Source organism: Trichoplusia ni, chromosome 7 (genome assembly GCF_003590095.1).
Source record: "Trichoplusia ni isolate ovarian cell line Hi5 chromosome 7, tn1, whole genome shotgun sequence".
In the NCBI taxonomy this organism is placed as follows: domain Eukaryota; kingdom Metazoa; phylum Arthropoda; class Insecta; order Lepidoptera; family Noctuidae; genus Trichoplusia; species Trichoplusia ni.
The window spans coordinates 3009322-3037144 of NC_039484.1; the positions used below are offsets into that span (position 1 = coordinate 3009322).

Genomic DNA, 27823 nt, shown 5'->3' on the forward strand with positions numbered 1-27823 from the left:
AATATACACTCTGGAGTTCAGGTATTCTAAATACCTATTACCTACCTATACCTATTCTAAATATCTAAATATGTACATTAAATTAAGTGTGGGCCAACAGCCGATTAGGGGTGTGAAAGAGTGACAGCACCCTACACGGAGTAGAGCACTGTCTCTCTCACATCCACAATAATATTACAACAACTTTGTGTAACTTTACTTAGACAAAGAGAAGTAACAACTTTGTAGATTAAATTCAAATACCTATTAAGCGTTTCCACCTGAAAAGCTTTTCAGAACAAACAAAATGGTTTTCTGATGTATTTGAAAACAAAAGATAAGACAGCTTAAACAAATTGTTGACATTATTTCTTTTACTATTGTTTACTTTGTACTGTGTTATTGTTGTGTGTACATTTTATTTTATCCTTCACTAATTTAATTTATCTTCGTATGATAACCTTGATAAGTTCCTTAGTACCCGCAGTAGTTGGTAACAAATTATTATATTTATTGAATAAAATTGTGGGTAATCCTCAATATTTGGATCTTGAATCAGTGACCAGTGTATTAAACACTTGCTTGTACTTTCTCTATATTGGAACAGGTATTTTTTCCAGCAAGGGGAGATTAAGGTATTTTATGAATCAACAATAATGGTATTTTCAGCATTGTATGATCCTCATCAGCTTACTACACAGGATACAACATTCATAATTAGGTTAGCTACTTTGGGTAAATAAACACTAAGTAAATGTAACATGTTATTAGTGAGAGCTATTAAAAGTTTAGAAAACCTAAATGGTATTAATGTCTTACTAGCATGTGAAAAGAACTGTAATGATCTAATACTAAACACAGTATGACACGTTTTTCTATACCTGACCATTATGTAAACAATCATGCTAAATGGATCTTTATTGCAGTTCTAAACGATTCATACTAAAATGTGGTAAATGGACATACTTATTTGTCTAGTAAATACTTTGAAAAACTTGGTCTGGACAAGTAAACTTTTTCTTGACTGACTCGCTGGTTAGAACCCAGATGACACATTCTCAAAAGTTAAAAGCTAATAGTTTGTCAATGATGTCCCCACTGGATAAAAGCAAACCTAAAGTGAGCAAGCATTATCCGAGCTCAAATCTTCTCTATAGAAGGAGATGTTTTTCCATCAGTGATTTAATATTGTCTTTAATAATATATTTTTATTCATATAGGAAAAAATAAATGTATATGATATTATTAACATTAATTGTTTGTTTTTAGCACTGGCAACCCCCATTCGCTGTTGATGTCGACCGATTACGGTTCACACCTCGGATACAGAGACTCAATGAGTTAGAGGTAAGATATAGATTTTAAACTAATTTACAATTAACCTATGTTTATTATTTTAATACGCTGACAACGCTGTGAATCGGATATTTGCAATGCAATACAAAGACGTCCGCCTTATGAAGTGTCACAATGCAATCAACGAATCTTGATCAGGCTCGTATGGCCAGGAGTGGCAGGTTAGAGACCTGTCTAAGGTTTGAAGTTTGTTTTGTATTTTACTGCATATTAAGCTATGTTCTATACCTATCTCACTCTGTCATAAGCAAGGATCTCCTGCAGGAATTATGTTTGTGGTACTTAAGTGCAGGGGTAAGCTTTTGCGCATAATTTTCCGTTCTAAAATGCCGGAAGATGACTCTAACGAAATTCGATCTTTCTTAAATTTGTATCATTGTGCCTCTGACTAAGATAACCCGCTATTTCAGGTTGGCGAGACCATGTTTAAATTTTATTCTGTCTATTTATGTCGTTAAAAAGTTATTTCTAAAAGATTTCTTATTTAGACTCAATAAAGTCTATTATTTATTGATTAGTAATTCCTAATTTACTTCTTCTTGTAACTGACCTACCTTTGATATAAGTTAACGATTTCCCTTTTAAGTAATAGGGAAATAAACTTTCATGTGTCCTTAGCTAAGAAATAATTCATAGTTTATGATGACGTTTACGATTTATAGCTGTTATTATGAATTGCGATGGATAATTGAAAACCCTAGAGTAAATAAACAAGAATTATGTTCAGAGGTTGTGACGCAATTTCAGAGCATTGCTTTTATTTCCGCACTCGACAGCATTTCACCTTCTCCATTCATCAGAAATTATTTTTCAACTACAGCATTATTTGTCATACACTACCACGTAAATCTAGTGATGTCGAAGCTCATGATATTTTTTATTTTATTTCTAGAACCGTTTTTATTGAAACTACAACTGTGACTAACTATAAATTCAAATACTATCTTCAGCTAAACTTACTGACCTAAGCTACCTGTAACTGTACAGCGCTATTAATACTAACATTACTCTCTTACGGAAACGACGTTATACGTAGAGCAATGCTCCATCTCGCTTACACGCCGGCAAGTCCAACGGTCCATCAGTACAGGGTACAGCATAGCGGAATTCAATTCTATATAGTTCTTAAAAGTTTCCAACGGTTGAGAAAAAGAAGACCCACACGCACTAGTATTCAAACTTTTCTATCTAAACTTTAGATTAATGTTGTTTAGTTAGACTTCCACAAGTTAAATGATGATGCGCCAACTCATCAGTCACTAGCTTTCAAACTTAGTTTATTATGTTGACTGCACAATTATTGTTTGACTCATATTCATAACGTTTTGAATATATTTGCATTCTTTTGTGTTTTTATAATGACAACGGATGCTGTAAACGTCCGGAACATGGCTTTAGTTTTCAGCTTTTGAAATTGATAAAGATTTTCATATTTTTTCATTTTGTGTCACAATGTTTAATAATAGGTACTTTATACTGAGTACGTAAAATAAGTACCGTAATCCCAATTTTACGAGACCTTAATAAAGTTGTTAAAATTTTACTGTTCCTATACGGTTCAAAACTATACAGAAACTTACTAATTGTTTTTTTTTTTTATTATTGACAGCAGATGTCACAACAAACCAATAAAGAAATTAAACATATTTTAATAGCTACACCTGCTCCAATTAACATCAGCTGTCACAAACCATCCATTGCTACTGCTAGGTCATTAAGTAATAAATTACATATTATTGCTACATTATATTTTATTATCTTTAAAGTACGTTATTGTCTCGCTTGATTGCAAGGACTTGTGAACTCATTCCTGCATCCTTATAACAGCGAGCTTATGTAGAGTCACTGACACAACTGAATAGGGCCACTAAATTTCTCACTCGTTGTATAATAGCGATGTGTATATGTATGCTATATAGCTATGCATTCATAACAACGGTACTCGAGTGCAGTTTGCTTTAGCGTTGTGTTCGGTTTTTGTTAAAGTAAGTTTGTTATGAACTCGTTGATGTCATTGGGGACAACGGGATTCGTGGTCCGACTAACTAAAATGATTGTTCAATCTCAAAGCTTCCGTTAAATCCAGCTATAAGTTAAGAACAAATCCGGTATTGGAGAAAACTTTCAATGGTATTTCAGGTAAAATATAACCATTAGCAGTCACTAGATACAACCATTGAATCCAGAATGTAAAACCACTTTGATCAATATCTTCAGTAATTGGGCCGATAGATGTCTGAAACCAATCGATCCGAAAATACAGATTTAACCGCAACTTTGTTAGTAGAGAATTTGATCCGGAGTAGTCGAACAGTTTGACCGAATGCTTCACATCAGCTATTTTGTTACCAAGCGAATTATTGAGGTTATGAAGATAGAGACAATTTAAAGGACTTTATAGGTTCATGCTGAAATAAATGTGTGCTAGGAGCTCTTGGATGGAAAAAGGGCAAAAAAATACAGCAAAAGAAAAAATGCAATCTCATCCATACATTGAACAGAGTTTAGCCACTAAAAAAATACAAAGAACTTTTACCTACAATGCACTTGCTAATCTACTGAGCTAATCTATTGCAATTTTTATTTTATACCACCAGTCCTACATTCATGCAAAGAGCATTGCCTCCGACCGATTTCCCTATGCATTCATATAACCACTGCAAAGTCCACACCTGATCGTATTCGTGCAACAAAATCATTTTCATTCTATAATAAGCACGGGACCACACGGCTACTGAAAGTACGCCACTTATATTTGGAACATTTATAGTTACTTCTCTATTTAGAACCGCGATTTGTTTATTTTAGAATGTCGTTTAATGACCTGCTTGATGTATTAGCTCAGCGTTGTTCTGCTCTGACGGAAATTAATTTTGTCTTAAGCTTTCTGGTTAGAGGAGTGTCTATAGATATGCGATGGAGTATCTTCGTTCCCGGTCACAATGGATTCCGATCTGGCTATACGTATTTCTGCTTCGTCCAGTACGGAAATTTAATCATTGGCGAGTGCTGGGCCTGTAGGCTAGTTATACATTTCTCCGAGTACTAAGGCTCCCAATGTATTGAACTGATAAGTCACTAACGTCACTTGTCCAAAAGGAACGTCTTTCCCACCTTTTGCTATTCCTTTTTTATTTAATTTTTGTCATGTAGTATTATTTTGGCCCTCTGATTTGTTACATTGTAATGTGCTTTATTTCTTTTCGCAGGCAATAACGCGAGTAAAACTCAACTTCCTGGACCAGATAATAAAGTTCTGGGAACTACAGGGCTCAGTGCTAAAGATACCCACAGTGGAGAGGAAGCCACTCGATCTTTATGCACTGCACAAGATTGTCAAAGAAGCAGGTATGTGTGTTTGCTGAACAGATATTCTATATTGTACGTGGTGTTTTTCAGTGAAAGTTCTTGGGCCTCTATCCGACGACACAAAACAAAAAAACAAACAAAGTAAATCGTTTCAGTAAAATTCGAGTCGTTTCTCCAAATATTTGGTATTCAGCTTAAGGTTTTTTAAGCAACTGTGAATCAGCAAGTTCATAATAAGGTTGGCTGCACAAGAAGCGCAGATGGATATAACTGGAAGCAAGAAACGTTTTTGTTGTTGTAAAAATGCAATTACAATCGCTAAGAAAATATCGTTTTTGTTCTCTGCACCGCACCTAAACGTGGGACAGATGTAATTATAACATAATTAAGGGTGTTTAACACAGCGATGGCGTCTTAGTATTCTAGTTAGGGAAAAGATAAGTTTTTTTCTCATGAGTATTCATTAACAAAACGAAAGAAGTACGACAAAACATCGTACACTATGTTACAACGCAGTAATTACAGATATATGTATATTAGCCTAGTTATATTGAAGGTTACTATACTAATAACCTTGATACATTGTATAATTTGTACAGGCGGCTTCGAAGTATGCTCAGCGGAGCGCAAATGGTCGAAGGTGGCGCGGCGGATGGGCTTCCCCCAGGGCAAGGGGATCGGCTCCATCCTCAAGAACCACTACGAGAAGATACTCTACAGATACGACGTCTTCAAGAGTAATGGAACTGACAATAAAGAGACTGTAAGTTTATCTTTACTACAGATTTCTGACGACTTTGTTTTTTCTTTCTGATTTAGTGAGTGGCCAATGCTCGGTCGCCTTTTAGTTATAAGAGGGTTAGAGGGATAGTAGAGGCGTTTTCTAGCAGTGGGAAATTGGTTTGCTATTTTTATTATACATGGCACATGTAATGGACCTTCTGTTGAATATTATAGCACAAAAAAGAAAGAAAAGAAAAGAAATGGGTGTAACTGAAAGCTCCTAAATATATAAAGTATATTTAACATTCAAAACCAAACCGAGTGTAAGTACTAACGCGATGGAATCGGAGATACACACCTATTTACAGATACAAGATCAAACATACACCCTAATTAAGATATCTACGTAAAGATCACACACAAAGTTACACGTGTATCATATAAACTCCACATAACTCGATCGCTGAAATGAATTGCTATTAAGTTCAAATCGATACGAACTTTTACATTTGAGCTTCAACTATATAACATACAGGTGAACTCTAACCTACTCGATGTATCGACATATCGACTGTGTTCCCAACTTAGAACCTTCATCTGCCTTTGATAACAGGAAAATGGATATTAAATTCAGTGTTTGTAACGTCAGCAAGTAATTGCGATTAACACAACACTGATTAAAAAAATATTTATTGCAAACCATTAATTTCATGAGCTGTTATGCTGTTAGGAAGCTAGTTTCATATAAAATGTATTTGCGTATTTAAAAATATATGTGCATACATTATAGTTAAAACACAAAATAATGTGTACAAGGGTTGTGCTATGTTTAAATGCAACAGAACACAATTTTCACAATGACTTATTTGCTAACTCTACCTCTTCATGTCAGATTATTAATTCACATATACGAAGCAATAATTATTCCTTCAAGTGACTCGGTTCTCGTATATTCAGTTTAATATTCCTTTGAAAGAAGCCTTGCAGTATAAACTGGGCCACCCAATAATAGTGAAGTTTGAAGGCTTTATATATCAGGAGTTCTATTTTAGAGCTAGTTCCGAGATGTATTGATCGGGAGTCGGGACGCGAGCGCGCGCTCGGGGCCGAACTGCACCGTAATAACGCTTATTATTTTTAATGAACTTACCACTTTGCATCGTTAGTTTGATGTGATATACTTACTAAAGATTTAAGAGGTAGTTATTTACGTTGATTGATTAATGAACGATTACGTTTTCAGAGCTTTAAGTGTAAACTGAAATTATTGAGGATGTTTAAGTTAGTTTTGGTTTCTTAATTTTCCAGCTACTATGCATTTCTAAGTCGCGATTTATTTATTTTTATTGATCTGAAATGAAGTTTTAACTTTTTTCTCATCATTTTTATAGAAAATAGACGTAAAAGGCGAGATAACGCCTGAGAAAGCGAGCGGTACTCGTAGCAGATCGACGAGCAAATGCACAGCGGCCGCCACGCCGCCGCCGGCGCGACGCTTCAAGCCGGACCCGGACGCGCCCGCGCCCGCAGAGACTGTCCCGGCCGACAAGAGCCCCCAGCAGCTGCAGGACGAGGCCATGAAGACCCCCGTCAAGGAGGAGAGCCCGGAGACCAGGCGGAGTAAGTGTAGCGACGACGAAGAAAACTCTGAATGTAGTGTATCATTATATTATAATTATTTATTTATTGTTTCACAAGCTTTTTAGCTGTTTTTGTAGTTTTAATTTAACAGCCGTATGCTAGAGCGACACTGAGAGAAACGTCACACTTACATGTTGCTGACTTCGACATTTATAAGCGGAATGTGGAGACAAATGTACATTACAGAACATTACTTAGCTTGGTTTTGCTCTGGTATGCGGTTGTTTCTTAAAGCGTGGGATATGCCAACTATCAGTATACGAAAAGCAAGTAATTTGTGGTCACTGAACACCATTAACTATAAATTATCTGTGAAATTACTTCAAATCGGATTGAATTGGCAAATGAAATTTCATTCAAAACTGTTATGGGTTAGATAAACCCTACTCAAAAACATTAAAATCGGACACAATTGGCAAATATCCTCGCTACATAACTCTAGTATCGAACAAAAAAGGGGGTAATAATCTTCCATATGAAGACATACTCAATAGCCACACCCCTCAGGTCCTCGGGAGAACAAGTGGATGTCAGCGGCGGGCAGCTGCGGCGCGCGGTCCCGCGTCACCCGCTCCACGCGCCTGCGCGAGCACCGCATGTCCAACATGACGGTGTCCGTGACCCCGGCGCCGCCCACCAGCCACGCGCTGCACCCGGACGACCCCGTAAGCTACCCACCACTGATACCATCACCACTTACCACTTTGTCATTTTTATCGTTATTTTTACAAACATAGTCATGAGCACTCACTACTGACAAACGGTTGTAACTTGTAACACTATATTTAATACCGGGTATGGTCAGCAACAAACATTAAGTCATTACTCATTTACATTGAAATTAAAGCTAGACTAACTTATCACTAGACTTGTCACTTGCCTAATCAATTTTAATGTTGATGGTACTCTAGTGCCTTTTTTTACCGTGAATTATGAGATTTTTTTAAGTTTTAATATTCATAATTTCGGTCACAATGTGATCTGATAAAATGATTGTCTTAGTTATTGCCAGTAGTGGGTGCTATCACCACTTCTATGTCAAAAATCTTTCAAAGTAGAATGTTCTAGATGTTAATGTCTACACGTTTTTTGATGTTATTTATAAAATTAGTGGTATACACGACGAAAATCACAGTCGCTTCATGTCAGCATGCACAGCGATATGTGTTTACGTAGATATTATGAAAATATTCATGTTAATTCGAATATGGTCAAAATTGTGACTACATGGATGACGTCACTATCCTAACTGTCAACCATCCATGTGCTCACGTTATTATTATGTTTCCTCTCTATGAATGTTGTGATAAGCAGATGTATTGCAGGCGCGAGAAGTCACCTATTTCCCTTTAATCCCGTAGTTGCTTTTTATCCTACGTCCAACGGTAAGAGTTGTCCAGTAGAGAAGTGGCTTCAAAACTGAAGACAGCAAGAAGAGCAACAGTATATAAAACAAAACAGAGATAAAAAATAATAACCTAAAATTTGAATAATAATATAACCCTAACGGTAAATTTATTACTTAAGTTCATAGAGCAGCATGAAAAAAACCTTTAAATTGGAGGAAAGGAAAGTGTTAAATGCCTTAAATAAGATTTCGTCATAAAGATAACCGTGTAAAAATTACAACTCCAAATTGATCAAAATCAAAAAAAAAAAATAAGCCAAAGAATCATTCGTGCAGCAAAAAATTGCTATAAAAATTAAACGTAAATGAAAATTAAACTAAATGATTCACGATAATCAGTAATAACAATAATTTAAAAAATGCGAGAGAAACAAATACAAACATGGAATAGTTAACGCAATCTCTTTAAGTTTATCTAAATACTTACAATAAAAATGGATGTCATAAGGCGACTTAATCTGACACTAAATTATACGATCTGATTGCCAGAAAACACAATCACAGTAAAAAAGAAGCTGCTACTGTCAGCTGTGATAAACATTAAAACATAAAATTACCAAGATAATAAAAAGAAAATATCGAATACAACAAAACGCGGTGTCAATTCACCGCACATACGACACCGTCCCCGCCGTACTGACGCCTCGCATTTTGCTGCAGTTAGCGAAGTACATGTGCCACGTTTGCGGGCGCGGTGACGTCGAGGAGCAGATGTTGCTCTGCGACGGCTGCGACGACTCTTACCATACCTTCTGCCTGCTCCCCCCGCTCGCAGACGTGCCCAAGGGCGACTGGCGCTGCCCGGTGTGTTTGGCCGAAGAGGTATGCTGCTTTCATATAGTACACTGTACTTGTATGTGTGTATCGTCTATGTACTGGTCTTAGATGTTGTTAGATGTTGTGTTATATAGTAGATAGCAAATATTCAAATACAAAATTTTAAGGATGTGTATCTTGAAGTAATGGGGCCATCATGACATTTAAAGACTTGAAATTAATTAAAATTTGTGTTTGAATATTTGGAATAAAAGAACTACAAAAAGATGTTTTCCTTGACTTGAATTCTTACTTTTCATGTTAGCTTTAAGTTTCAAGCTATCTATGAGTTTTATGTTAGACAAACTTATGGAATAAACATAATAACAATGTGATCTACCATAAGTAAAAAGAACATCTTTTTGTTTTAACCCTCTCTTAGTAGAATAAAATTAAATGTCTATTATATTCAGAGTTCGTATATAAGAAGCACCTTATATTCAATGTGTAGTTCGTTAACTGTGTATCTAAATGTGTAGCGTAGTTTAAATACGTTTAACTTTTATATGTTTATTATAGAGCATGTTTTAGATCTAGGATTAACGAATTAACTTAGTTTTAAATTAGCGTGATTGAAAAAAATACTTGACAGTGTTATAATTATTAATCGACTGTCAATTAATAAATGAAGGAAAGAATTGAGTATATTTAATTTGATAAAATATGTCAGAGAATCCCCAAAAAATACAATGCATACAACATTCTGAGTTTTGATTTGTCACATATAACTTAAGCCTTGATATGTATGGTACATATGAATAATTGGCGCTTATTTGGATACCAAAAAATACTAACATAATCATACAATCACTATTTTAACCAAAGTAGTAATATATTATCTAACCAGCTTTTAGGCACTACCTCCAGAATCCTAGCTTTGTAATAACTAACAATCACCTCAATCAGTCCCACTGCTGGGCTTAAACTTCTCACACTGAGAAAGCAAGTCATGTTTTAAAATAATAATTCTAGATTTTAGCTTCCTCATAACATTCCCGTGTATAATAATCGTGTGACATAGTAATATCGTTTTAATTTACTTGCTAATAAAGTCGAATACTAAAACTGTACTTAATTTTCAGTCTAGAAGTTCTTTCTTTGCGTCTATATAGCATTATAAGCGCGCTTTTAAGTTACCTATAACAGCGTGTGTTAGTAAAAAGTACGCTGAAATAAAAATAGTTTGGTAAAAAAAAAGAAAGGACACATTTCAAAGTTAAGTTGAGTTTGAGTATTCAAAAGCTATTATCAAAATTTAAAACTATAATAACGCTTTTTGCCCTCAGGTCTCAAAACCGACAGAGGCGTTCGGATTCGAGCAGGCGACAAGAGAGTACACACTGCAGCAATTTGGCGAGATGGCAGACCAGTTCAAATCGGACTACTTCAATATGCCTGTACACGTGAGTTTGATTAACCTAGGTTTAAGCATGTAAAAAGAACTCCAGGATTACAATAATATTAATGCACAGTGCTCAAAATTGAAGATTCAGTGGGAATAGGCGATTAGATATATAGATTATTTTTGCGGTGCGTTATTTCATTATTTCGGTTTTGATTTGTCAGTTGACGACACCACGATGTTTATACGCATTGACACCTCAGAGCTCTTTTTACTATAGTCTGGCATTAGGCCGGATATAGTTGTGGATTGGCGATAAGTGTATACGACTCTCCTAAAAGGACAATTATTAAATTTAATGTTCTGCAATCTATTTGATTAAGTTACGACACGATACACACGTACCACAACTTACCACACATACTAATTCGTCTGATGATCAATTGCTAATGTCATATGTATTGATTGCCGTAATTATTCACATCGTGTGCACGGACATCGACTACGTCAGAGCAATATTGTTACCGCAACGCAATCAGCGATACCACAAACTAGCGGCAGACCACATCACAACCACTGCACCGAAACAACCACATTTGTATTTCGTAGATACGCAAGTAACTACAAAAAGCAATATCAGCAAATCACGTATAGCAATATCTTTAGTATATTTTGTTGTGTGGTTGTGGTACAGTCAGCAACATAGCTTTATAAATACTCTACAGCCAGATGCAATAGGTAAGTACTAGGGATTGAAAACAAAGAACCCGGATTGTTCTAAACAATTACATTATATTGCTGACCGTACGTGTATCAAGTCTTAGGCAAACACAAGGGCATCGTGATCTAAATATTGCTAATTCATGATTGTTTTGTATGCTATACGCTTGCGATGCGATTGCCATGCGATTGCGATGTGTCGGTGGCCTAGCGGCGCTATCACTGGAATCATTTGCACGTAGCGGCACGCACGGGGTGACCCCCAGGCAAGTACCTATGTGACTTTTATAAAGTTATATGTACTTTCCTATTCTTTCTAAGACATCTGAAAATATTTGAAGGAAACTCAATTCAAAATCTCGAATTTCAAGACCTGGTGATCAATGCTCAAAAGTGGAAAATAAAAACTTTAATACTATGCAGCAGTTTTTGATCTTGAATAAAAAAAACATCATCCTGTATCACTCACCCTTCACCGCTTTCTATGTGCTCTAGCTGTGGTCAGACAGCAAAGCATGCTGGCAGTAATTTAAGCTCATTCCATCTTAAAGTGAAATCGTGCGAAAAGGTCTTAGCCCTGTGGGACAGCCCCGTAGTAGTATGATACACTTAAGTTGTTAATTACCTCACAGCAGTGGTAAAAAATACCTTTTCTATCTTGGATGTATAAAACCCAAGATGGCCTAAGAGTGCGTCCTAAAAACGATTTCCCATTAAAATTGAATGGCTCTGATGGAATGAACTTCGATTTCGTGTATACATATCTAGGGTTTCATACATTTCTACACTAAGCTGAAGTCTAATATCACGCTTAGCAACAAAAAATCCTAAAACAAAATTCCCATCAGATGGTGCCAACATCGACAGTCGAGAAGGAATTCTGGCGCGTCGTCTCCTCGATCGACGAAGACGTGACGGTGGAGTATGGCGCAGACCTTCACTCCATGGACCACGGCTCTGGCTTCCCAACCAAGACCCACGCTCACCTGTACCCCGGCGAACAGCAGTACGCTGAATCCAGCTGGAACCTGAACAATCTGCCCGTTCTAGAAGGTTCCGTACTAGGACATATTAACGCCGACATATCGGGCATGAAGATCCCTTGGCTGTACGTGGGAATGTGCTTCGCGACCTTCTGCTGGCATAATGAAGATCATTGGAGTTATTCTATTAACTATCTACATTGGGGAGAGCCCAAGACTTGGTAAGTTGTTAATATTTGATACATAGTTTTTGTTTCTTTGTGTTGGTAGGATTTTAAGATTATTTCATCGGCCTAGCCTTTTCCCAACTATGTTGAAGTCGGCTTCCAGTCTAACCGGTTTCAGCTGAGTACCAGTATTTTACAGGGAGCGACTGCCTATCTGACGTCCTCAACCCAGTTACCTGGGCAACACAATACCCCTTGGTTACATTGGTTGTCAGACTTTTCAAGCTTCTGTCTACCTGTAACGACTGTCTGGTTTTGGTTTTCCTTGGTTCTATTTGAACCAAACAATTGGTAATACCTAGTAACTCAAATGCAGAAAAATGGACAGTATATGATAATTTTTGAAAACTTTGTTTAAATTTGGTCATCATTTACATTCAAGTTACTCACAAATGCACATCCACCTTAGGTACGGTGTACCGAGCTCCAAAGCGGAGCAGTTTGAGGCGGCCATGAAGGCTGAAGCCCCGGAGCTGTTCCAGCTGCAGCCGGACCTGCTGCATCAGCTGGTCACCATCATGAACCCCAACGTGCTCATGAAGGCTGGAGTACCCGTGTACAGGTAAGACTATTGAAAGAGTAGAATTAAAGTGAGGATTTCAGTTTCTTTAAGCCTTTTCTAGTCGCTATTTGGCACCTAAAACGAGGACAATTTTTAATAACTTCAGCAATTTTTATCTTTCGAAAAGATGTACCGTATGATTCCGCATGTCCAGTAGACCTTTTATTATTGCGGATACAAATTCTTGTCTTTTCTTTTTCTTTCTGTGTAACATCCGTTATTTAATGTTGAACCATTACAGGATGGACCAACACGCCGGCGAGTTCGTGATCACATTCCCGCGCGCGTACCACGCGGGCTTCAACCAAGGATATAACTTTGCTGAGGCGGTGAACTTCACTCCCGCCGATTGGGTAAGATTCATTACTTGACAGATATTTTATGTTCCGTGTGTCAACTAAGTTGAACTGGGGGAAGAGTGGTAGAGGACCGAGGCTTATGCAGCTCAATTTAGAAAGGTCACATCAATTCTGTCTTTTTGCGGGCTGAAAAAAATATCTTTTGATCAGTAAATTACGTGGAAATTTCATTTACTTTTCGTTTCCAGTTAAAAATGGGTCGCGAATGCATCGCCCACTACTCAACACTACGTCGCAACTGCGTGTTCTCCCACGACGAGCTGGTCTGCAAGATGGCGCTGGAGGCGGATTCCCTCAGTCTGACGGTCGCGCTGGCGGCCTACCGCGACATGCGGACCATGCTGCACGACGAGAGGAAGCTCAGGAAAGGACTGCTGGACTGGGTGAGTGCTGCTACTACAAACTTCTTTAGACAGAAAGCTAAAAATAAAATTGCATAAATGAATTATTAATTATGAATTGAGTATGTGTCGTCAAGTACCAGTACGTATAAACACGACTGGTTATGTGTCTTAAGCTTAAGCAATAGAAAGGAACCAAAGAAATAGTCCACCTGAGTTCGACATAATACATCAACGCTATAATTTTAGGATGTGTATGAACAAGTGAAAAGATGTAGCCATGGATATGATTAATCTGTTTAGTCTTTTATTTGAAATAAAGGTTATTATTTCACATTACGTTTATGTCTCTATGGTGGGTCGCTTTAACTGTAACCCCTCGGATACAAACTCCAGTTTACCCAGGGGTTTGAATCAGTATGTATAACTCGCACCGTTACTGCAGGGCGTGACGGAGGCGGAGCGCGAGGCGTTCGAGCTGCTGTCGGACGACGAGCGGCAGTGCCAGCTGTGCAAGACCACGTGCTTCCTGTCGTGCGTGTCGTGCGCCTGCACGCCGCACGTGGCCTGTCTGCGGCACTACACGCAGCTGTGCGCCTGCCCGCCGCACCAGCACCGCCTCAGGTACGGGACTGATAGCATAGTGCATGTCTTCATGTTCCAGCCAATGGGCATTGTGAGCTTATCCATTGACGAGTATTTCCTAAAAACGAAATGGACCCGTACAAAGCGAGTATTACTTTGCTGTTTTCGTAGCATGCCCTTTTTCAATACTGGTACATAAATTATTAACTAGGTAAAATAAGATAGCTCGACCGCATTTCAGTTACAATTCAACTGCAAATTGCAGTTGAAATGCGGTCCGCTCGTCTAGAGCCTAAAACAGATTTGACTAACACTCATAGCAAAAGAGAGTAATTTAGACATAATTGTAAGCTGTTCATAATATTTTGTCACAATAAAACCCAAACACTTCACAATATAAATACGTCGGACAGATATCGCTACACACTAGACGAGCTGCCGGCCATGCTGGAGAAGCTGAAGAAGAAGTCGGAGCAGTTCCGCGAGTGGGCGGAGGCGGTGCAGAACGCGCTCGACCCCGACACGCCCAAGACCTGCGACCTGGACGGACTCAGGGCGCATCTCAAGCGGGCGCATGATCTCAAGGTATCTATTGACTTGTAGAGAATTTCATTACGTCGGTAATAAACTCCAAGTAAGTTTAAAAATGGGTCGATGACATAGCTAAGGTCTCGGTTCGAGTCTTGATGAGGCTGGCACAGGGCTGTAGAAATTTGCACGCAACAGGGAAGGTCTATGCCCAGTAGTGAGAGGATAAAGGCTGTGGCTGATGACAATGATGAAGTTTAACGGGAGTTCGATCCGTTGAATCGTATACGGTTTGATATGATGACAATAAACCGTTTCACTCTTCAAGCTGCCATTATGCTTCATGTAAGCATTTAAAGCCATATGCTCTGGTATCAGTGAAAGAAAAAGATTTACCCTAGATAGATGAAGTACATAGCATTGAAAAAAAAAGTTATTAAACTGTCTAGAAACTTTTTACCTGAAAACACTTATTAACCTGTATGTTTCTTCTTCAAACAGATGCACAAGACCGAGCTAGTCCGCGCTCTAGAAACGGCAATAGAGGACGCTGAGAAGTGCGCGTCCGTGATCCAGCAGCTGGACCTCAACAAGATGCGCACGCGCACGCGACACCACGACCCCAAGTACCGCCTTACCATACACGAGCTCACGCTGTTTGCCGCCGAGATCGATGGGCTGGCCTGCGTGCTGCCTGAAGGTGAGAGATAAGTAACATTATGTAGATGGCTAGTTAGCTGGCAACAGGTTAAACTTAATGATAGATTTCAATAGATATCAGGATACACCAAGTAAATCCGATTTATACATTTTTGATTACTAATTGTTTAGATCACGCGTATTTTCGCGATAGACCAACTTGCTTCCGACAAATACACATAAATGCAACAGTTAAGAACAACTCTAATCTTATCTTTTTTTTGTGTGTTAATTAGGTTCAGCAGTAAAAGAAGTACTGCGACAAACGTCAGAGTTCGAGAGCCGCGCGACGGAGCTGCTCAACAATGATCTGGAGAAGACTGACGCCGCTTATGTCAGGGAACTTGAAGAGGTGAGTGACTAAACAATTGTAATTATGTACTTTGAAGGAAATGCAGGATGGCCATATTTGCACATACTGTTTTAGAATTTAGTGCGTTGCGAGAGCGCAGCGCAGTTTCGACTAGCGTAACAAGTTACATTGCAATGATGCTTTCTAGGTAATGCATTACAATAAATCGAACAGTGCCGTAAGAATCTGCATTTATCTGTATCAAACATCAACGTAAAAGTCTCGTTCCAAAAACTAAGTGTCAGCATTGATGAGCATGAAGTTTGATTCCTACCTCCATATGCGTGACCCCTAACGCACGTGCTGGCCGGCAGACGGCGGAGCTGGGCGCGCGCCTGTGCATCGTGCTGCCGCAGCTGGCGCCGCTGCGCGCGCGGCTGCAGCAGGCGCGCTTCCTGCAGGACGTGCGCGCCCACCGCGAGGACTGCTCCGCGCTGTCGCCCGACGCCATCGCGCGGCTGCTGCGCGCCGCCGACGCCGTGCTGCCGCACCACACGGTGGAGGCCGAGAGGGCGCTGCTCTACAAGCTTCAAGGTACGGCTACAGAAATGCTTGGCGACTTTGTAATCTCTCTTATCTTCATCAACACGAGGACGAAGCCTGGGAAACGGCTAGTATTACATAAATCTGTTGAAAGGAAATTTTATTTCTGATATAATGTTTATATTCATAATCTCTAAAGTGAAAAGTGTACAGTAGAAATTGTTTTTCTTGCTACATATAGTTATTTTTGAGTTTTACTTAAATCTACCTGTAAAAAAACACTTGAAAACTTGTCGACAGTTTTATTTCCAATTGTACAATTTGATATCTGTTAGACTCAAATATAACAATTGACAATTCGAAAATTCCCTAATTTTTACTTGTGGGTAGAACTTGTTATTTAGAACTATATAAAACAAATACTAATATAATCACAATCAATAGCTCACGTAGAAGAATGGGAGTCCCGCGCCCGCGCCGTCCTGCAAGACACATCTAAGAACCCGCAGACGGAGCTGGAGCCGCAGTATATCACGCTGGCGGAGCTGGACCTGCTGCTGGCTGATGGAGAGGAGATCGAGGCCGCTCTGCCCTCCTACCACGCGCTGCAGACTGCAGTTACACATGCTAGGGATTGGCTCAGCAAGGTGAGGGGTTGGAGGATGATCGACGTTGCTCAATTTATACCAATCTGGTTAGGGAGCAAGATGGGTTGATGACATAATAAAGGTCTCGGGTCGAGTCTGAATGAGGCTAGCCAGGACCGTAGAAATTGGCACGAGAAAGGGCAGGCCTATGCCCAGCAGTAGGAGGATAAATGCTGTGGATGATGATGATCTGGTTAGGAATAGATTTAAAAATGATTAAAAACTCACTTTCACCACCGGTTTTTAAATGTAACTCTATTCAAATTTTATCAAAATCGGTTTTGTAGCTATCCTGAATATTTCAGCCTGCTAGCTTATTGGGAAGTGCTCCAAAATTGAGTAGCAAAAATTCAATCACAATGACAAACAAACAAAGAAGAAAATTCAATGTATAAGAACGTGTTTAAATAGTAACTTGTCTTTCGGCATAGGTTCCTTGATCAATCAAGTTTCAGTACTCTTTACACATTAAAATATTATGGGTTCCAACACACAAAAAAAGAACCAGGATGACACGTTGATAAAATATTATCTGAAATTGAAGTTTACACGGCATCTATAGGGCCTTGAGAACTACCTTAGTACGAGTCGTATAGCATTGTTCATATTTTGAGACATTGCATATAAACATTGTTTCCGTTGGTACCCAGGTGGAAGAGATGCAGTCGAAGGAGTTGTACCCGTACATGCACAGCGTGGAGGCGCTGGTCCGGCGCGGCGCCGCCATCCCGCTGGCGCTGTTCGAGAAGGACCAGCTGGCGCAGGCGCTCGCCTCCGCCAGGAACTGGAAGCGGGGGGCTGCCGACATGTTCCTCAAGAAGGTCACTATATACTGTAGTGTACAGCGTGTCCTAGATAGATGTTGTGATCTAATCTTTCGACTACACGGATAGCGGAGTAATTGAGATCACCACACCAAACTCATTGTGTGCGACGTGTCGCGGGTTCGATTCCGCGTAGGACAAACACATTTGTGTGATCCAAATTCCAAATTGCTTACTGCGGTAGTTGTATTAAAAAAAGTACGTAAGAAAAGAATCTGCACATAAATGTCCTGTAAATCGAGATTAGCAATCATAAAGATGGTAGTAACAGGATTTTTTTATTCAGTAATCCAAATAAAATAAAGAATTACAGACAGAAAAAAAATCAATTAAATTAAAGAAACTTCATATTTAATGAGAACTTATATTTTTTGTTAAACAAATAGTGTCTTTAAGTTTTTTATATGCATTGCTTTTTTTGTTTTCTGCAGTTTTCTGTCTGTGGGTATTTCATTTATTAAGTCTTTGTCGAATTTGTTGGAGTGGGAGCCATGTAGTGCCTTGTCTGTTTACCATGGCCATACCGAGTAACCTGCCCCCTGCCCTTAGAGCTGGGCGGCGTCGCTGCTGGAGGCGCTGTCGCCGCGCGCGGAGGCGGGCGGCGGGCGGCGGCGGCGCGAGGCGGGCGCGGAGGCGGGCTTCCTGCGCCACTTCAGCGAGGACTCCACGCCCACCGACATCGTGGCCGCCTTCAAGCACGCCGAGCTGCAGGAGCTGCACGCCATCAGGGAGCTGCGGTACGCACACTAACAATTACAAATATACACATATACAATTATAATCAACTAGCTTTTCGCCCGCGTCGATGTCGGTTACATCACGTTTCCAAAAGAACTCTTCAAATAACCGGGATAAAAACTATCCTATGTACTTTTTCAAGCTCAACTCGATCTCTGTACCAAATTTCATTCAAATCGGTGCAGTGGATTAGACGTGAAAGCGTAACAGACAGACAGACAGACTGGCTGACATACTGACAGACAGACAGACAGAGTTACTTTCGCATTTATAATATTAGTAGGGAATAGGGATATCAAAAGTTTTCATTTCCAATAAGCCGTTTTCCAAGCACATTTAGAACGTTACAGTGGTGACTCTAGTTGCAAGGTTCCAAAGTGTCATTCTTATGGAGAACAACCGGCAAGAAACTCCATAAATTACTCTTTTAAAAATAAAATACTACAGTTACGATGTACATTATTATTAATGTTTGCAAAAACAGCGTAAATTAACAATATTCATATGAGCATATCTTCTCACACACACACCACGCGCTCGTGACTTCAACGAACTGTAATTGACACATTCATTTACATTAGTAATGAACTAACGCGGCAGGGTCCCGAGGCCAATTTCGACGTTACATCATTTAATAATGAAACATTCTCACTATAGTTCATAAAAAGATATTAATTTTACTGATATTCTACAGAGCAAGAAATATGCGTAAAGAAGTACGCGCGCCGGTGTCTGCGGGCGTGACGTTCTGCGTGTGCCAGAAGCGGCAGTACGGGGTCATGACGCAGTGCGAGCTCTGCAAGGACTGGTTCCATGGTATGTTACGTAATAAAGACTTTTTTTTTTTTCAATATTCAACTTAAACTTGTTATGAACGAGACAGATTTTGTATAAAAATTGATCAAGCTTTTCTTTTGTTCAAATCCGCAAATTTGCCTACATTTTGTAATCGATTTACCACAGAAGGATCCATTTTTTTTTTAATAATAAACTTTCTATACACTAAAATATTTACATAGATCTTATCGTCTAAGAAGTTATTATCTATACTGTGTAGTCTTACAATCCCTTGAAACGTATCTAATCATCCCGAAACTCTACAGCCTCCTGCATAGCGGCCGCTAAGGAAGAGCGCGAGGAGTCCCCCGAACGGGTGGAGGTTCCATTCCCGACGCCTGAGCCCAAGTTCCTGTGTCCCGACTGTATGAGGACCAAGAGGCCGCGATTAGACCGCATATTGGCTTTACTGGTGAGTACCTAATATGTTATTTTTGAATCTGTTGACTGCAGAGTCCAGTCTTCTTTTCAACCAACTTCAAAAACGAGTAGGTTACGAATAGGTTACGAATTCGATAAACGGAATGGACCGATTTTATATACTCTGATATACTGTTAGCGTAAGACATCATCTTCAACATAGTATGTGTATAGTAGCACTGCAATCAGGTTGTGAGGAGTGTGCAAAGAAGTTTTGGGAGGACTGACTGCTTGACGATGAGGAAGTGCATACATATATTTTTCTTAATCTGTTTTCACTTGGCATTTCATCCGGTCTCAGATTATCGTTGAGTTTTGGGACACCCTGTATAGATGGTGATAATGGACACGTAGAAAGAGATAGTGCATGGTGGCTGGGGGTTCGGAAACCGGAACGCTGACGGCGAGGCACTGTTACAAGCTGCTTGTGCTTTCGACCTGGCTATAAGAAATAACTGGTTCGAAGAAAAAAGAGGAGCATCTTATCACATACAAAAGTGTCAGATAGACTTGTTCCTAATAAAGCGAAGGAGTCTATGCTGTGTTAAAAACTGCAAAGTGCTGCCAGATGAAGCATTTGTTACCTAACGTAGGCTGATTGTTTGCAAAGTCAACTGTAGTGACTCCCCCAAAATTAGGAACTCTTCCGAATTACAAAAGAGAGAGAGACGACCAAGAGATGTAATACATATGAAATGCATGAAAGATGAGTTTGGTTAGGTATTATGTAAAGGTGACAAAATAAAAGAGTGATGGAAGGTCTATTTCAAAAAACTTCTGAACGAGAATTACTGGACTCGTACACTTCAAGAGGCACAGGTAAATAAGGGATTGGTAGGAGAAATGAGCTTGGATTAAGTAATAACGGTAGTTAAAATTATGAAAGATGGAAAGTCCTTGGGATCGGATGATGTACCAGGTGAAGTATGGAAGGTACTAAAGTATGAAGGATGTCTGTGGCTGACTTTATTCTTCAATAAGTTGTTGCTTGAAGGAGACATCCCACAAGAATGGTGAACTATCTTCAAAAATAAAGGGAATGTTCAAGATTGCAACAACTATAGAGGGATTAAGCTCATGTCACATACATACTTCGAAAGTGTGGGAAACGGTGTTAGAGAAAAGATTGAAAGAAGAGAGTGAGATTACCCAATGGGTTCATACTAGGTCGAAGGACACTGGCCACCTTTGCACTCCGCCAACTGTGCGAGAAGTACAGACGTGCTCACACATTCATTAACCTCGAGAAAATTTATGATAGGGACGATAGGGTGCCTCGAGAAGTGTTATGTGTGGGCTATGAAGAAGAAAGGTGTGCCTGGGAAGCACGTGGAGTTAATTCGTGCCATGTATACGCAATCCTGTATATACGTCCCATCGTCTGCTGGCAACTCCGACCAGTTCAGTGTGGCGGTGGGCTTGCACCAATGGTTGGCGTTAGGCCCTGACTTCTTCCTGCTGATTATGGATGCCCTAACGGCCGGATATACTGGAAGAGGCACCCATACTGTTCGCCGAGGACATTGTTCTGGTTCGGAAGGATGTACCGAAGATCCAGAGCAGACTGGAGGTGTGGCAGCGGAAACTGGAGAGTGTTAAGTCAGCAGAACCAAGACAGACTACATGTTCTGCGATTTCGGCGGTCTCTCCAGTCCTGAAGCTATACCTTCTGTGACCCCCCCCATTCCCCTTAAATTTAAGGGGAAGATCTATAAGACCATGGTCAGACCGGCTGACCTGTACGAATCCGAGTGCAAAAGGGATGAATAAAACAACTGCGTGCAACAAAGATGAGAATGTTAAGAATAATGTGTAGTGTTACGAGAGCTGATACGAGTAAGAAATGAGTATGGGGAAGTTATAAAGCGGCACCGCATACAAAGAAACTTCGTGGCAACCGGCTGTCATGGTACGGGTATGTCATGCGGAGGAATGAGAATCAGGTGGTGAGGAAGGTGTTGAGTATGGATGTGATTGGATGTAGGGCAAGAGGACGACCAAAGAAACGGTGGATGAAAGACGATACGGCTGCAAATAGTGTTTATAGTGAGATGACGTCAGATATAAAGGTATAGAAGGAGAAGAAATGTTACGCCGACTCCAAATAAACTAATTGGGATAAGGGCACTGGAATGATGAGTTTATTTGAATTCGTTTGTATATTTTTGTTGTTACAACATGTTTCCACTTGCACATCGTCGGTTTAGAGTGACAAGGCATAGTAATTCATATGGTCACGTGTTGTGCAGGTGTGGCTGCAGAAGCTGCCGGTGCGGCTGGCGGAGGGCGAGGCCCTGCAGTGCGTGACGGAGCGCGCCATGGCGTGGCAGGACGCGGCGCGCGCGCTGCTCGCCAGCCCCGCGCTGGCCGCGCTGCCGCTGCACGACCACGACACCGTGCAGGTAACACACATACTCACATACGGCGCTACTCACATAACTCTGTGTCACAATGTTCTTGTGTTCAGCCGAGCGACAGACAGCTCGCATTATACTGAAACTCTTACACAGTACAGCTTGAATACAGAGGTTACACAGGCATTATGTCATGCAAATGAACACATACTCACACTTATACACTACACACGAACTTGAAAAAGCACACGAATAGACTCTTGATACGTAAAAAGATAAAAATGATCACTAACGAAGTCATAACCAAAATGACATAAAAAAATGTGAACCCTAACCATTTATTTATTTATTACAGGCAAATAGAGAAAAAGCGGACAAACTAAATGCCGAACTTAAAAAAGCTACGGGAAGAGCGCACGATTCACATTTGGCAAATCCAAGGTGAGTTTTTAACCAATCACACTATTCTATGTTTTTGAACAAAATCGTGTGAAACTTAAGTAGCCCAACATCAACTTTTGTATTTTAATACTTTATGTTACCTTTAATTAGATCGTCAGCGAGTGTGGAACACGCGTATAGTGCAACACCACGATCACCCAGCACACGGGTAGCGCCCGGACTGCTGCAGAAGTTGGAGGATCTCATGCTTGAAGGAGACTTGCTCGAGGTAAGACTGTCAAATAGTACAATATTTATGTAAGACTCGCTGTCCCGGCGAACTATGCACCGCCTTAACAGTCGCTGATCAGACATCACAATTTTTTAGCAACTTTTTCATATTTTAGCACCGTTTAAACCTCTCTCGGACTTCCAAGAATATTTCAAGACGTAAATATTTCTCGGGCGTTCTCGAGTTTTAGCGAGACTTACGAACAGCAATTCATTTTTAGTTATGTATCAAAAATTAACGTGCTAAGAAAGGACTTGAGTATTTTTTAATTGGTTGTAAATTTTGTTATGTAGCATGCGGAGAATTTACTAAATACGGGGAAAAATACTAATGATATTTAATTGATAGGTTAGAGCTAAGCTTGTGAGGATGTTCTCTGCTTGCAGACTATCGTTTTCTGAAAGTGGGTATTGTTTGGGCGGTATCTGGAAAATTTATAGTTAACAGGATAATTCATAACGAGGTTTCAGAGTTATTTAGAGTTGTAATGTTTAAAGTGCGCTTCCAATTACTACCATCATTCCCCTGCTCTTATCCCAATTACTTTATTTAGTCGGCGCAACATGTCTTCTTCCATACCTTTCTATCTCACTTCATCTCACAAGAAACACAATTTCTCTTTCCACGACTACCATAACAGTAAAAGTTACATCCTTCTCCTATCTCTTGAGACCCCTGCGGTTTTGTCTCTTGCACACACGCTACGGTTATCCTTCGCCTTTTAAACCCATCAGCCCAAAGGCACGTTCAATTGTGGGTCCCGGCTATAGTTCATATTTGTAGTCAGAAGCTTGAAAGTCTGAAAATCAGTCTAACTAAGGGGTATAGTGTTGGCCTGGTAACTGGGTTAAGGAGGTTAGATAGGCAGTCGCTCCTTGTAAACCACTAGTATTCAGCTGAATCCGGTTAGACTGAAATCCGATCCCAACAAAGTTGGGAAAAGGCTCGGATGACGATGCTAGCTGTCTTTCCTCTTCTAGTCGTCGTTCCCACATTCCAGTTCGGAAACCTCAACTTAACTTCTTTCACATTTTGAGCTCGCTTCTTACGTCGCACCCGCCCGTTTTCGTGCGACAATCCTTGCCCCTTCTCACAAGAGCCGGGTTTTCTTCTGCGCGTCGCCAGAGTGGTCCGCCCTGTCGCTTCACACACCTGTCCATGTTGCTGTTAGTTTTGGTTGATTTTTTTTATAGCCGGTCGGTTGAGCCTATGCTTAATGGTTTGTCCTGTGGTCAGGTCCGGCTGGAGGAGCAGGTGCAGGTGTGGAGCGCGGTGGTGGCGTGTCGCGGCGCGGAGGGCCGGCGAGCAGTGCGGCATGACGCCGGGCGGCGCAAGCGGCGCGCCAGGGGGCCGCGCCCGCACCACCAGCACAAGCGGACACGCACGCGGCATCACCACGGGACCGACACACGTGAGTACAGACTGTGGGGAGCGCGAGGGCCGGCCAGCAGTGCGGCATGACGCCGGGCGGCGCAAGCGGCGCGCCAGGGGGCCGCGCCCGCACCACCAGCACAAGCGGACACGCACGCGGCATCACCACGGGACCGACACACGTGAGTACAGACTGTGGGGAGCGCGAGGGCCGGCCAGCAGTGCGGCATGACGCCGGGCGGCGCAAGCGGCGCGCCAGGGGGCCGCGCCCGCACCACCAGCACAAGCGGACACGCACGCGGCATCACCACGGGACCGACACACGTGAGTACAGACTGTGGGGAGCGCGAGGGCCGGCCAGCAGTGCGGCATGACGCCGGGCGGCGCAAGCGGCGCGCCAGGGGGCCGCGCCCGCACCACCAGCACAAGCGGACACGCACGCGGCATCACCACGGGACCGACACACGTGAGTACAGACTGTGGGGAGCGCGAGGGCCGGCCAGCAGTGCGGCATGACGCCGGGCGGCGCAAGCGGCGCGCCAGGGGGCCGCGCCCGCACCACCAGCACAAGCGGACACGCACGCGGCATCACCACGGGACCGACACACGTGAGTACAGACTGTGGGGAGCGCGAGGGCCGGCCAGCAGTGCGGCATGACGCCGGGCGGCGCAAGCGGCGCGCCAGGGGGCCGCGCCCGCACCACCAGCACAAGCGGACACGCACGCGGCATCACCACGGGACCGACACACGTGAGTACAGACTGTGGGGAGCGCGAGGGCCGGCCAGCAGTGCGGCATGACGCCGGGCGGCGCAAGCGGCGCGCCAGGGGGCCGCGCCCGCACCACCAGCACAAGCGGACACGCACGCGGCATCACCACGGGACCGACACACGTGAGTACAGACTGTGGGGAGCGCGAGGGCCGGCCAGCAGTGCGGCATGACGCCGGGCGGCGCAAGCGGCGCGCCAGGGGGCCGCGCCCGCACCACCAGCACAAGCGGACACGCACGCGGCATCACCACGGGACCGACACACGTGAGTACAGACTGTGGGGAGCGCGGGGGCCGGCCAGCAGTGCGCTGGACTCGTGGGGACACGGCCTCGTGACCACGTAAGCCGCTGCCCGAGGGCCCGCCAGCTACAAGTCGAAAATGATCCCACGGAAACATAAATCGTGATGAAAACTATCCCAATTGTTTATAAACTGTCAGTGTACCAAGTTTTATCTAAATCCATTCTGTGATTTCCAAACGTCAGACTTTATCGAGTGATACCTGTACTTTCATCGTCACTCCATACAACTTGACGGTTTCACTAGCTCATTGAACCCAACTTGTGATTGCTTAAAAATCTGATTGGACATATTTTATTTTGAAGGGCCAAAAAATTACAGCCTTATAATTTCTCGAAACTCTAAAAGAAACCTTCATTACAGGAACACCGGCCGCAAAACCAACGTTAAAACGAGGAACAGCGACCACGACTAATTATCTAAATAGGAAACAGGTATGTTCAATACTATATACTTGCTTAAATACTCTACCTTTAATTTAATTGAAATCGACTAAAAACGTTTATTCGTATGAAATTTAAACTAATTCCATGTGCATTCCATTTCACCCCTCTATATAGTAGCCATTATAACTTGTTATATGTATGTTATGTTATATGAATGTTTATATTATGTATCTCCATATTAATAATACCGCGTGTCCAGGGAATGTCATCTGGCTCTGGCTTGATGATGCGCAAGCACTACATGGCGCGGCAGGAGCGACGCAAGCGCGGACTCGCAGCTTCAACACGAGGCAAACATCCGAGACAGGCGAGAATGGGTGAGTTTGCTATTGTTACATGAAATCTTTACGTTATTCATAATTTTTTATTAGCCTGTCTTTGTTAAAATTTTGCGAACCGGCGTTATTTTACAGCTGACAACAGATCTGCGGCTCAAAATCAACTTCCTTACTTCAAGTGTAGCTCGTTTTCCAGGCATTTGTAAAACTTTACAGTTCTGTCTATAGTGGGACGCTTCCAAATTCTAATTCCTGTGTTCCTAAACTTACTGTGTTTATTTTTCTTTTTCCGTTCCATACGATCAACTTACAGTACGCTCTGTGTGGTAACTTACCTACATATTTTAACATTTGTATTGTATATTTATCATTATTATAACTTGCTTAGCCGGGCAACGAGGCGCGGCGGCCGGGGCAGCAGCCGCGGCGTCAGCGGGCGGCGCGGCGGCCAGCAGCTCGTCATCAGCGTCGTCCGCTGAGGATGACGAGGACTGCGCCGCACACGACTGCCTGCGACCCACTGGTAAGGCTCAGTGTTGTACACACTACAAAAAATAATATATACGTTATTCCTGTACTTTAATTATATGTAATTTTGTAAGGTGTTAAAAGTCGGTGGTCGACGTTGTAAATATTATGGCCTGCAGCAAAAAAAACATCTTAGAACCTTAAAGCTAAACTATCAGTGTGACTAGGTAACTTAACGTGCAGGTCAACCTACGATTTCCGTTAGTCAGCAAGTGGTTTATACTTTGATGTTCTTAGAAGTATAATCTGTTTATGATTTCGCGAGATTTTACGAAGACACTAAGTTAAATGTTGTATCAACATTCAACACAAATACTGAGTACATAACAGCATTACAAAATAAATAGTAGTTGATGAAGGAAATATAACAAACACATTCGGTTACCAACAACGTGCACCACGAATAAAAATCTAACGAAATGCTTACTCCAACAGGCAAACTAGACTGGGTACAATGCGACGGCGGTTGCGACCAGTGGTTCCACATGCACTGCGTCGGTCTGTCACGAGGAGCCCTGCGGGAGGATGACGACTACGTCTGCGGGACCTGCGCGCAGCGGGCGAGGGACTAAGACCCCACAGGACATCAGGACGACCCCATAAGACCCCACAACCAAGTGTTACCAGACATTGACGGGACTACAGTGATCAGTGATGCCTACAATATCTATTGGGACGTAACATCTGCTAGTTAAATTTCGATTCAACAGTACTGAGAGCTTGAATCTTTAAATATAGTTACTCCACTTTCCAACCTTGAATGCTTATACAAATGACCCCGGACTTTCAAACAATGCTCATGGCTTTGGCATTAATTAAAATGATGTTGAGTAAATACTAGAATTTTATGTCACAACTATGTTAAAATACAGTTGTAAATCTTTTGTTACCGTACGTTTAGATGATCAGACAGAATGTTATAATCACGAAATACATACAAATTATCACTATAGACATGTTTCTGGCACTAATCGTGTAACTAAAGTATAATCGGACTAAATACTTAAAGCGATAGTCGAGCGAGAGTTAGTACAGTCTTGAAAAACATTGTATATTCACTGCCCAGGACTGAGCCGCAAAGTTTAGGATGTTATTAATATATTTCTGTTGTCAACTAACCTACTAATAGATTCCGCATAGAAAATATGGTACCTAGCTTAATCTCTTTTATATACGACAGGTATCGTGCACCTAACGTGACGTAGGGGCCTGTCGTCATGTGG

At 41.5% G+C, this 27823-nt stretch overlaps 1 protein-coding gene across 1 annotated transcript; it reads left to right on the forward strand.

Moving 5' to 3' along the window:
• The first annotated feature begins 1068 nt into the window (after positions 1 to 1068).
• On the forward strand, positions 1069 to 27431 carry LOC113495873 (lysine-specific demethylase lid). Its single transcript, XM_026874869.1, has 30 exons — positions 1069 to 1098; positions 1249 to 1326; positions 4545 to 4683; positions 5244 to 5407; positions 6759 to 6987; positions 7516 to 7673; positions 9077 to 9238; positions 10519 to 10635; positions 12143 to 12498; positions 12914 to 13066; positions 13308 to 13419; positions 13614 to 13808; positions 14212 to 14390; positions 14765 to 14936; positions 15381 to 15579; positions 15815 to 15930; positions 16245 to 16464; positions 16858 to 17060; positions 17711 to 17881; positions 18434 to 18621; positions 19317 to 19438; positions 19726 to 19871; positions 22129 to 22281; positions 22589 to 22674; positions 22786 to 22903; positions 24143 to 24317; positions 25712 to 25782; positions 25994 to 26111; positions 26461 to 26595; positions 27036 to 27431. Exons 1-30 carry the CDS (start codon positions 1069 to 1071, stop codon positions 27170 to 27172), a joined length of 4602 nt encoding a protein of 1533 aa, XP_026730670.1. The 3' UTR covers positions 27173 to 27431.
• The last annotated feature ends 392 nt before the right edge of the window (positions 27432 to 27823 follow it).